General features: G+C 40.7%; 1 protein-coding gene across 5 annotated transcripts in view; it reads right to left on the minus strand.

Annotated features, from left to right (window-relative positions):
* ube2r2 (ubiquitin-conjugating enzyme E2R 2) overlaps window positions 1-12,778 on the minus strand; it is a 102,405-nt gene that overhangs the window by 21,663 nt on the left and 67,964 nt on the right. For all 5 annotated transcript variants that reach the window (XM_072252331.1, XM_072252332.1, XM_072252335.1 and 2 more), the window contains exon 3: window positions 1,241-1,327. In XM_072252331.1, the coding sequence (XP_072108432.1) occupies window positions 1,241-1,327 (87 nt within the window). The remainder of the gene's footprint in view (window positions 1-1,240; window positions 1,328-12,778) is intronic.

Below are 12,778 nucleotides of genomic sequence, written 5' to 3' on the forward strand. Positions count from 1 at the left end.
TGTTACATGTACATTGAAACATACAGCGCAATGTACTGAATGACCACAGTCAGAGGATGTGCTGGGGACAAGCAAGTGTTGCCACGCTAAAGCCTGACTACAATTTACTAACCCAAACTTGTACGTCTTTGTAATGTGGGAGGAAACTGGAGCACCCAGAGAGAAACCATACAGTCACGAGCAGAACATACAAACTCCTTACAGACAGTGGTGGGAGATGAACCAGGGTCACTGGCACTGTAAAGCGATACGTTAACCGCTATGCTACCGTACCACACTATCTATGCTCATAAATGGATGTCATTATTTCAAAGAGCTACTCCTAATTGCAAGTTAGTTGATCAGCAAATCAATGTTTTAAAGAACTTGCACTGGCTGCCTCTCTGCCAAATAGGATGTTCTCTTTGATAACAGACTAACATTTCACTTAATGTAAATAATTCTTTAGGATTCCATGATATACATAGAACAGTACAGCACAGTACAGGCCCTTCGGCCCACAATGTTGTACCGACCCTCAAACCCTGCCTCCCATATAACCCCCCAACTTAAATTCCTCCATGTACCTGTCTAGTAGTCTCTTAAACTTCACTAGTGTATCTGCCTCCACCACTGACTCAGGCAGTGTATTCCACGCACCAACCACTCTCTGAGTAAAAAACCTTCCTCTAATATCCCCCTTGAACTTCCCACTCCTTACCTTAAAGTCATGTCCTCTTGTATTGAGCAGTGGTGCCCTGGGGAAGAGGCACTGGCTATCCACTCTATCCGTTCCTCTTATTATCTTGTACACCTCTATCATGTCTCCTCTCATTCTCTTTCTCTCCAAAGAGTAAAGCCCTAGCTCCCTTAATCTCTGATCATAATGCATACTTTCTAAACCAGGCAGCATCCTGGCAAATCTCCTCTGTACCCTTTCCAATGCTTCCACATCCTTCCTATAGTGAGGCGACCAGAACTGGACACAGTACTCCAAGTGTGGCCTAACCAGAATTTTATAGAGCTGCATCATTACATCGCCACTCTTAAACTCTATCCCTCGACTTATGAAAGATAACACCCCATAAGCTTTCTTATCTACCCTATCCACCTGTGAGGCAACTTTCGGGGATCTGTGGACATGTACCCATGAAATATGAAAAGTGTCATCTAAATACAAATATTTCCTGTTATATTTTTTCCTGTTATAACATCTTAAAATGTTTCCAAAAAGGCAGATTATAAATTTATGGAAACTTACCTCATAAATATTTGGGTGCCACATCTTTGTCAGAAATCTGAAGGTTGGAGGAGAGTATGGATAATCTATTGGGAATTTCAGATGAGCCTAGAGGGGAAAAAAAATCAAACACGTTAAAACTTTCTGTTAAAGCAATTTTACTGCATAGAATAGCTACAGTTGAATAACTGTGCATACAACCAAGATATAACATAAAAATCATTTCAAAAGAGGAAAATAAATTGAAGATTATAAATCTTGGAAGGCTGATACCAAAAGCTTCTTAAAACGTGTGCATATGAGGTGGCATATTATATAGGGAGAATATTATATAGTAGTTATGTTGCTGCATTGGTAACTCAGAGATCCAAACAAGTGATCTGTAGACATGTACAACTTCTACCATAAGAACAGGGGAATTTAAATACAGTCAATTAAACTGCTAGTGTGAAACTAATAGATTAATAGGATGTGGAAACTACAGAAAGGGTGCAGAGGAAATTTACAAGGATGTTGCCTGGATTGGGGAGCATGCCCTATGAGAATAGGTTGAGTGAACTCGGCCTTTTCTCCTTGGAGCAGCGGAGGATGAGAGGTGACCTGATAGAGGTGTATCAGATGATGAGAGGCATTGATCGCGTAGATAGTCAAGGGGTTTTTTCCCAGGGCTGAAATGGCTAACACGAGAGGGCATAGCTTTAAGGTGCTTCGAAGTAGGTACTGAAAACGCAGAGGGCGGCGAGTGCATGGAATGGGCTGCTGGCGACGGTTGTGGAGGCGGATATGCTGGAGTGTTTTAAGAGACTCCTGGATAGGTACATGGAGTTTAGAAATATAGAGGGCTATGGGTAACCCTAGGTAATTTCTAAGTATCATGGGCCGAAGGGCCTGTAGTGTTGCTGTGGGTTTTCTATGTTTCACTTTAGGAATGGATAACTGACACTCCTGCCTGGTGCAGTCTATCTAGCCTCCAGATTTCAGCAATATGGTTGACCTTTAATTGGCTCTGCAGAGGATCTGTTACAATGAAGCCGCATGGAACTTGGATCATCATGCAAACTCGTCAAGTTCAAAGCATTTGAAAGAGAACATTTTTGACCAAAAGGAACTTCTGGATGAACAATAATGGTGACCAGTAAAACTCACATTATCTAAATGGTTAAGCTGAGCAATGGTATATTCTACAATTAAACTGGAAACGGTCACAAAATTTCTAATAGCAGGAATTGTTTACTGAATAAGCCATACCTAAACATACCCAAATCAGATTCAGGTTTAATATCACTGGCATACAGTACTGTGCAAATGTCTTTGGCACATATATATAGCTAGGGTGCCTTAGACTTTGGCACAGCACTGCAGTAATTTTACATATCACACCGTACTGCTGCTGTACTGCTGCTAATAAAACAAATTGCATGACATATGTAAGTAATGATAAATCTATTCTAATATGGGTCTCTATTGTGGACGGAGAGTGGGGAAGGGGGACAGAAAGGGGCATCCTGGTTGGGAAAAGGGGCAAGGAGAAGGGAGGGAGTGGGAAGTACCAGAGAGACAAATGACCTTGCCTGGTGTCTCCCTGGCACTCCTTCTCTGCCACCTGTCCTGCGCTCGGCCCTCACTATTTCCAACATCCTATGCTCCTGCCAGATAGACAAAGTCACTCGCAGCTTCACATTGACAGATACTGTGCAAGTCTTAAGCACCAGAGGTATTTTTGTATGTGGCTGACACTTTTGCGCAGTGCTGTATGTCGTGAAATTTGTTGCTTTGCGGGAACAGTACATTGCAATACAGTAACAATATAACAAAATTATAAATTACAATATGAAATATATTAAAGTAGTGTAAATAGAGGGGGAAAAAAAAGAGGTATTGTTCGTGGATCGGTTCATTGTCATTGTAATGGAAAGGTGCAAGTATTCCAAATGAATATTTCCTTTATACTAACATATAATTATTTTGTTAGTATGTCAAACTTAAGATACCCAATGGATTTTCCTGAACATTAAACTCCTCAACACGAACAAGAAAATATGAACTTCTCACACCAGGAGGCATTTGTAATTAGGCTTTGAAATGATAAGGGAAACAAATATCAGATAACATTAGTGCAGACAAATGGGAGCACCAACCTTCTCCTGTGTCACCCTCCAGTGCTACACCAACTTACAATGATTTGTTTAGACACATGGTGTCTAGCAGAACAGGCTTCAGAGCAGAATAGCTTATTCTAGCTCTGTTCCTTGACTGATGAATATTCAAAGATCATTCAATACTCTGTCCCTGTCTTCAATATAATCCACTTTTCTTATCTGTACTGATTTTCTACACTTCATTCACTACTGTGTGAAGGCAATGCTTTTCATCTAGGTCTTGAATGGCCAATCTCTTATTTTGAGACCATTAGTACCGGTTTTAGACACCTTAGTCGGGGGTGGGAAGAGATCATCATCTCCACACTTACTTCTCATGTCTCATAAAGTTTTGTCACAAATTGATAGGGTGCTTAAGAAGGCACGTGGTGTGTTGGCAGAGTGACTAAGAAAGCACGTGGTGTGTTGGTCTATAATTAGTCAGGGATTGAGTTCAAGAGCCACGAGGTAATGTTGCAACTCTAAAATTCTGGTCAGTTCTGGTCGCTCATTACACTAAGGATGAGGAAGTTTTATAGTCATAGTCATACTTTATTGATCCCGGGGGAAATTGGTTTTCGTTACAGTTGCACCATAAATAATAAATAGTAATAAAACCATAAATAGTTAAATAGTAATATGTAAATTATGCCAGGAAATAAGTCCAGGACCAGCCTATTGGTTCAGGGTGTCTGACCCTCCAAGGGAGGAGTTGTGAAGTTTGATGGCCACAGGCAGGAATGACTTCTTATGACGCTCTATGTTGCATCTCGGTGGGATGAGTCTCTGGCTGAATGTACTCCTGTACCCAACCAGTACATTATGTAGTGGATGGGAGACATTGCCCAAGATGGCATGCAACTTGTACAGCACCCTCTTTTCAGACACCACCGTCAGAGAGTTATGGAGGGTGAAGAGGAGATTTACGAGGATTTAGACAGCATTTCTAATGAGGAAGAGTTGAGTGAGCTAGTGAGAGAAAATGAGAGGTGATTTGATAAAGCTGTACGAGATAATAAATTATACCTATCAAGTGGATAGCCAGAGATTATTTTCTCCAAGGTGTTAATGGCTAATACAAGGGGGCATAACTTCAAGGTGACTGGAGAAAAGCACAGGAGGAGATGTCAGAACTGGGCTTTCATACAGAGAGTGGTGGGTGCATGGAATGCCCTGTCAGGGTGGTGGTAGAGGCAGATACATTCAAGACATTTAAGAGACTCTTAGGCAGATGAATAAAGGAAAAATGGAGGGCTATGGGAGATGGAGGGATTAGATTGACCTTGCAGTAGGTTAAAAGGTTGGCACAACTTTGTGGTATGAAGGACCTGTTCTGTATTGTCCTGTTCTGTACTATTCTATGTTTCATTTTCAAATGTTGCATATTTCAATGAGATCACTGCTCATTTTATATTTAAGAATATAAATCCTAGGAGTACAGATTCACCCTGCAATTTGAGAAGGAGAAGCTAAAGTCAGATATATCAGTATTACAGCAGAGTACAAGGAATTATAGAGCCATGAGAGGGGAGCTGGCCAAAATTGATTGGAAGGGAACACTATCAGGGATGATGGCAGAGCAATAATGGCTGAAGTTTCTTGAGCATCTTGGAAGGTGTAGGATAGATACATCCCAAAGAAAAAGTAGGATAATGCAACTGGGTCAAAGCCAACAAAGAAGCCCAAGAGGGGGCATATAATAGAGCAAAAATTTGTGGAAGGTAACTAAAAATGTCATAAAGAAGGAATCAGAATCAGGTTTAACATCGCTGGGATATGTCGAGAAATATGCTGTCTTTGCGCCAGCAGCACAATGCAATACATAACAATAGAGAACAAATGTGAATTACAGTAAGTATATATATTAAATAGTTAAATTAAATAAATACATTCAATTAATTTTTTTCTGCAGGCATACTTAGCAAATCCATACAACAGTAATTGTAAACAGTGCAAATGCAGATATAAATAGCAACAAATAATGAGCATGAAATAACAATGTAACAGAAATGAGTGTAGCTATCCTCTTTTGTTCAAGAGCCTAATAGTTGAGGGGTAGTAACTGTTCCTGGACCTGGTGGAGCGAGTCCTGAGGCACTTGTACCTTCTACCTGATGGCAGCAGTGAGAAAAGAGCATGGCCTGGGTGGTGAGGATCTGTGACGATGGATGCTGCTTTTCTACAGGAACGTTTCATGTAGATGTACTCAATGGTTGGGAGAGTTGGTTCCCGCTCCAGGCCATAACACAACCAGTCAGCACACTTTCCAACACACATCTATAGAATTTTGCCAAGGCTTTCAATGACATGCTGAACCTCTGCAGACTCCTGGGGAAGTAGAGGCGCTGCTGTGCTTTCTTCGCAATAATTTTTAATATGATAGGTCCAGGACAAGTCCATTGAGATAGTGAGACCCAGGAATTTAAAGTCTATTCAGAAATTGGATGGCAGAAGGGAAGAAGCTGTTCCTGAATCGCTGAGTGTGTGCCTTCAGGCTCCTTTATCTCCTTCCTGATGGAAGCAATGGGAAGAGGGCATGTCCTGGCTGATGGGTCCTTAATGATGAATGCAACCTTTTCAAGGCATATTGCTCGTTGAAGATGTTCTGGATACTACAGAGGCTAGTGCCCATAATGGAGCTGACTAAGTTCATAATTTTCTGCAGCTTCTTTCGATCCTGTGCTGTAGCCCTCCAACCCCCATACCAGATGGTGATGCAACCAGTTAGAATCTCTCCATGGTTGATCTCTAGAAATCTGAGAGCATCTTTGGTGACATATCAAACCTCCTCAAATTCCTAATGAAATATAGCCACTGTCATGCCTTCTTCTCAGCAGCATCAGTATGTTGCAGCTAAGATGGAATATGAAGCCAATAACATTAAAAAGGACACCAAAAATTTCTTCAGATGTATAAAGTGTAAGAGAAGAGAGAGTAGATAAACGATGCTGGAGAGGAAGTAAAGGGGGACAGTGAATGGTGGACAAACTGAATAAGTATTTTGCATCAGACTGGCGCATCTCAAGATGTGTGCTTAGCCCACTGCTCTACTCTCTCTATATCCATGACCGCAGCTGTTTACAATATATATTAATGATTTAGGTGAGGGAATTAAAAGTAACATTAGCAAATTTGCCAATGACACAAAGCTGGGAGGCAGTGTGAAATATGAGGAGGATGTTATGAGAATGCAGGGTGACTTGGACAGGCTGGGTGAGTGGGCAGATGCATGGCAGATGCAGTTTAATGTGGATAAATGTGAGGCCACTTTGGTGGTAAGAATGGGAAGGCAGATTATTATCTAAATGGAGTCAAGTTAGGAAAAGGGGTAGCACAACGAGATCTAGGTGTTCTTGTACATCAGTCACTGAAAGCAAGCATGCAAGTACAGCAGGCTGTCAAGAAAGCTAATGGCATGCTGGCCTTGAATATAAGAGCAAAGAGGTCTGTACAGGGCCCTGGTGAGACCACATCTGAAGTACTGTGTGCAGTTTTGGTCTCCAAATTAGAGGAAGGACATTCTTGCTATTGAGGGAGTGCAGCGTAGGTTCACAAGATTAATTTCCGGGATGGTGGGACTGTCATATGTCGAAAGATTGGAGCGACTGGGTTTGTATACTCTGGAATTTAGAAGGCTGAGAGGGGATCTTATTGAAACATAAGATTATTAAGGGATTGGACACGCTGCAGGCAGGAAGCATGTTCCCGCTAATGGGTGAGTCCAGAACCAGAGACCACAGTTTAAGAATTAGGTGTAGGCCATTTAGAACGGAGTTGAGGAAAAACTTTTTCACTCAGAGAGTAGTGGATTTATGGAATGCTCTGCCCCAGAAGGCTGTGGAGGCCAAGTCTCTGGATGCTTTCAGAAGAAGAGATGGATAGAGCTCTTAAAGACAGTGGAATCAAAGGTTATGGGGATAAGGCAGGACCTGGATACTGATAGTAGATGATCAGCCATGATCACAGTGGAATGGCGGTGCTAGTTCAAAGGGCCGAATAGCCTACTCCTGCACCTATTGTCTGTTGACTGTGGGGCTAGGTATAGCTCAAATGGCATCTATAAATTTGCTGCTGATACAACCATTGCTGGGAGAATCTCAGATGGAGATGAGAGCGTGTACAGGAGTGAGATATACCAGCTAGTTGAGAGGTGTTGCAGTAACAACTTTGTGCCTAACTTCAGTAAAACCAAAGAACTGACTGTGGACTTCAGAAAGGGTAGGACGAGGGCACAGAAACTAATACTCAGAGGGATCAGAAGTGGAGAGAATGAACAATTTCAAGTCTCTAGATGCCAATATCTCTGAGGATCTAACCAGGTCCCAACATATTGATGCAGCTATAAAGAAGCCAAGACAGTGGCTATATTTCATTAGGAGTGTGAGGAGAATTGGTTTTTCACCTGAAGCACTCAAAAGCTTCTACAAATGTACCGTGAAGCGCATTTTGACAGTCTGCATCACTGTCTGCTTTTGGGGGGGGACTACTGCACAGGATCAAAAAGAAGCTACAGACAGTTGTAAAATTAGTCAGCTCCATCTTGGGTACTATCCTCTGTAGTAGTCAAGACATCTTTAAGGAGCAGTGTCTCAGAAAAGCAGCGTCCATTATGAAGGACCCCCATTACCCAGGAGACATGCCTTCTTCTCATTGTTACCGTCAGGAAGGAGGTACAGAAGCCTGGAGGCACACACTGAAGCAATTCAGGAACAGCTTCTTCCCCTCTGTCATCCGATTCCTAAATGGACATTGAACCCTTGAACACTACCTCACTCTTATTATTTCTGATATTGGACTTGTGATATTTCATATACATATATACTTACTGTAATTGATTAACTGATTTTTTTCTATATAATCATGTATTGCACTGTACTGCTGCCACTAGGTTAACAAATTTCACAACATATGCCAGTGATATTACATCTGATTCTGATTCTTCACTGTGGAAGACACTAGCTGTATGCCGGAAGCTCGAGAGCATCAGAGGGCAGATGCGAGTGAAGTTGCCATTACTAGGGAGGAGGTGACTGGGAAACTGAAATGTCTGAAAGTAGATAAGTTCTCTGGACCAGATGGTCTACACCCCTGGATTCTGAAAGAAGTGACTGTAGAGACTTTGGAGTCAACAGACCGTGGCATGGCTCTGGAGGACTGGAAAACTGCAAATGTCACTCTACTCTTTATGAAGGGAGAGAGGCAAAAGAAAGGAAATTATAAGTTAGTTAGTCTGACCTCAGTAATTGGAAAGATGTTGGAGACGATTGCCGAAGATGTGGTTTTAATGTACCTAGAAGCACATAATGAAATAGCCAAAGTCAGCATACTTTCCTTAAGGGAAAATCTTGCCTAACAATTTTCTTGGAATCCTTTGAGGCAATAACACCCAGGATAGACAAAGGAGGATCAGTGGATGCTAAGTATTTGGATTTTCAGAAGGCCTTTGACAAGGTGCCACACATGAAGCTGCTTAACAAGTTAAGAGCCCATGGTATTACAGGAAAGATATTAGTATGGGTAGCACATTGGCTGATTGGCAGGAGGCATAGAGTGAGAATTCTGCTTGGCTTTGGGTGATTAGTTGTGTTCCACAGGGGTCTGCGTTGGGACTGCTTCTTTTTATGTTATATGTCAATGATTTGGATGATGGAATTGATAGCTTTGTGGCCAAGTTTGTGGATAATATAAACAGAAGGGTGCGTAGTGTTGAGGAAGTAAAGAGGCTACAGAAGAACTTAGATTGGAGAATAGGCGAAGAAGTGGCAGATGGAATACAATGAAGAGAAGTATATGGTCATGCATTTTGGTAGAAGGCAGAAAAACAGGCTATTTTCTAAATGGAGAGAAAACTCAAAAATCTGAGGTGGAAAGGGACTTGGGAGTCCTCATGCAGGATTTCCTAAAGGTTAATTTACAGGTTGAGTTGGTGGTAGGAAGGCAAAGGCAATGTTAGCAATCTTATGGTCTTATATTCCATCTGCTATTTCTTCTATCGACCTTTCACACCAATTGCAGCCCACTTTCATAACGTAGAGGGGGGAAAGATTTGCAGTTCCCTTCCAGAGCTTCAACCCAAGAACAACAACAAGTTTTGCCAATGGTCTTCTCAAGTTTTTGATCCAATATGGTTCTGGTACCTCTATGCTACATTCCCTTCCAGGCCAACGTGATGTCATGCCAAGAACTGATCACAGCTCTCCACTTGTGGAACCTTTATGTCCTTTTACTCCATGTTTCTATAACTAACAATCTATTACTATTTTTGACTCCTCTTTATACCCGTCTTAACATATTAAATACTTGTAGAACTCTGTTCCCAACTTGCCTTGCTTCTGCTCTTAACCTCAACTGGCTTTCCACCATTCTGAAAGGGTTCCATTCTAACTCTTCTGAAGTCCTCATTACAACCAAGCTCAGACTTGTCTACATTGACATCTATTTGCTCAGTGGAAAAGAATTAAAAGCTTTTGGCATGTTTGCAGCTTGTTGGCAAGCATTGTTCTGGGGCTCCCCATATGTTTGCAAAGAAAAAGCATTTCAGGATGCATATTGTATACATTTCTCTGACATTAAATGCACCTATTGAACCATTGATGGGCATAAAGATCTAGTACTGTGCAAGTACACACCGTTGAAAATTGGCCAGCCAGTACTTTTGACATTGAAGATTCATGAAAGTACATTTAGACATTTCTGACAGGTAGCTTTTCTTTTTTTTTTCTTCCTTTCCAATAACTTACTACAGTAGGAAATTCTAATCCATTGAAATGGATATTCCAGAAAGGCTAATATCAAAACTCAGCTTTATACTATGACTTTGGCAGCAGATATCATTATTTTGTGAAATTAAAAAAACTTCATAAGCAATTTCTTGGAGCACAAAGATTATATATAGAAAAAGAATTTGAGGAAAATGGTGCTGAAGTGAATTACACAATAGTTGATTCAAGGCAGAACTAGTGTGTTTTTTACTAAAAAAAAAACCCACAGAAATTGTTCTTTATTGTGTAGAGAGAATGGTAGGAGAAAGAGGAAGCTAAAAAACAAAATGGCTTAACTTTGACAGAAAATTCCAACATCTCCAGGATTTGTAATGTACGTCACTACAAATTATATTCATGTATACTTGCAAACCTATTGAGAACATAGAAAAAAAAGAGGCAGCCAAACATATCTTCAAGTGAGCTTCACTAGTCAAATAGATCATAGCTATCTGTAACAGATTGAACTGGATATCTCTCATACATTTTAACAAAAATATCAAAATGGTGAAATAGTGGGATGTCCTAATATGATTTGCAACATGACCGCCTAGCTCTGACTCAGGGAGTGTGGCTGTCTGTCCTTGGGTTGGCGTCCAGTCTGTGTGTGAGTGATTGGAAGAGGAAAAGGGCTTGATTTGCTCAAAGATGAGAAAATCTGCAGATGCTGAAAATCCAAGCAACACACACAAAATGCTGGAGGAACTCAGCAGGCCAGGCAGCATCTTTGGAAAAGAATGAACAGTCCCCGTTTCAGGCCAAGATCCTTCATCAGGACAAGAAAGCAACGTCCATCAAATAACCCCCAGCAGGCCACACCCTCTTCTCACTACTACTACACTGGGAAGGAGGTACGGATCCACACCACCTTGTTTACGAACAGTTATTACCCTTATCAGGCTCTCGAACCTGCATAAATAACTTCATTTACTACTACTCTGAACTTATTCTATGAACTACGGACTTATTTTCATAGACTCTTTACAACATATTCTCAGAATTATTTGTATTTGCACAGTTTGTCATTTTTTGTACATTGGTGTTTGTCACTGTCTGATTATGTATAGATTTTTTTCCTGCAATTCTATTGTACTATTTTTCCTGGAAATGCTTGCAAGAAAATGAACTTCAATGTAGTATATGGTAACATATATGTGTATTTTGATAATAAATGTATTTGAACTTCGAAACATTGTCATCAGCTCAGAGACAATTCCTGGTATTAGGGAGTGGATTAAAGATTCCCAGGGAATTAAACTGGTGTTGGCTCCTATCCATCCATCTGGTATAATACTTTCAATATTGTTTCACTCATCAGTCTGCTTGCCTTACTCATTATCAGGACTGCAGTTAAAGAGTGCACAGGGAAAGGAGGGATGAATGAACGAGGGTGTCACTGACAGCGAGGACCCTCTGCAAAGCAGAAAGCTTTAGGGAGAAGAAGTGCCTCAGGGTGAGATACAAAACAACATCAACAATGAAACAAACATTTCCAAAACTGGGTGAATAACTGATTTTATCAACAGGGCAACAAATCAATTCATCAGTCTAAATATTCTCTTAGGGCATAGCTTCCTCACTGACTTGCTTTTTTGCAAACCAAATATAGAAATGCCCATCAACACTGATTCTATAATTCCAGCCTGTGCATGAGTATGCACACTTAGTCAGAGCTAAATAAGTACATGCCCTCTGCTGCAATCGGCAGAAAGCTGTGACATTCATATTAAGTACACCATAGTTTCAAAAATACATACCAATTTACTAATTTGCATTTTACTAATGGTTTTTGATTAATTTAAATATGAGTCCATACACTAATGATTAGTAACTTAAGTTATAAACAGTGAAAATCAATGACCTTCCTTCTATTCAGAAAAAATGGATAAGACTTTATTCAGTTATTGGTTTTTGGATCAATGCAAAGACCTCCTCCCGGAATCCAGGTTATGTTGACATTAATTAACAATGATGTAAAAGGAAACTACTGAAAATTATTGCTGCAGAGACAAGTCAGATGAATTCTCATACAAAATGCAATGTTCAATTTTAGAAAAATCATTTGAAGCGAGGGTTTAAGAAAGATGAGCAAGTCTTACAAGTTGTTTTTACTATTATTACTAGAAATAGTAATAGTATAGAAATAGAAGGTGGAGAGTCAGCAGCTTTAAACTTCTTGGCTTCAACATTTCAGACGATCTGTCCCGGGACTAGTACATCAGCGTCATCAGCACAAAGGCGGCATAGAAGCATCTCTACTTTCCTAGAAGTTCGCAAAGATTCCGCACGTACCCGAAAACTTTTATAGATGCACAGTGGTGAATGTCCTATCTAGTTGCATCACAGCCTTGTATGGAAACATCAATGCCCAGGAAGAGAAAATACAGAAATTGGTGGATACAGCCCAGTCCATCATAGACGAACTATGAGTATATTTACACGGAGTGCAGCCATGAGAAAGCAGTGTCCAAAGACACCCGCCCAGGCCACCCTCTTCTCACCACTACCATTGGGTAGGAGATATGGACCCACACCACCTGGCTTACGAACAGATATTACCCTTATTAGGCTCCCAGACCTGCATAAATAACTTCATTTATGACTACTCTGAACTTGTTCTACAATCTACAGACTTATTTTCATAGACTCTTTACAACATA

This window comes from Mobula birostris, chromosome 3, assembly GCF_030028105.1.
Source record: "Mobula birostris isolate sMobBir1 chromosome 3, sMobBir1.hap1, whole genome shotgun sequence".
Taxonomy (NCBI): Eukaryota; Metazoa; Chordata; class Chondrichthyes; order Myliobatiformes; family Myliobatidae; genus Mobula; species Mobula birostris.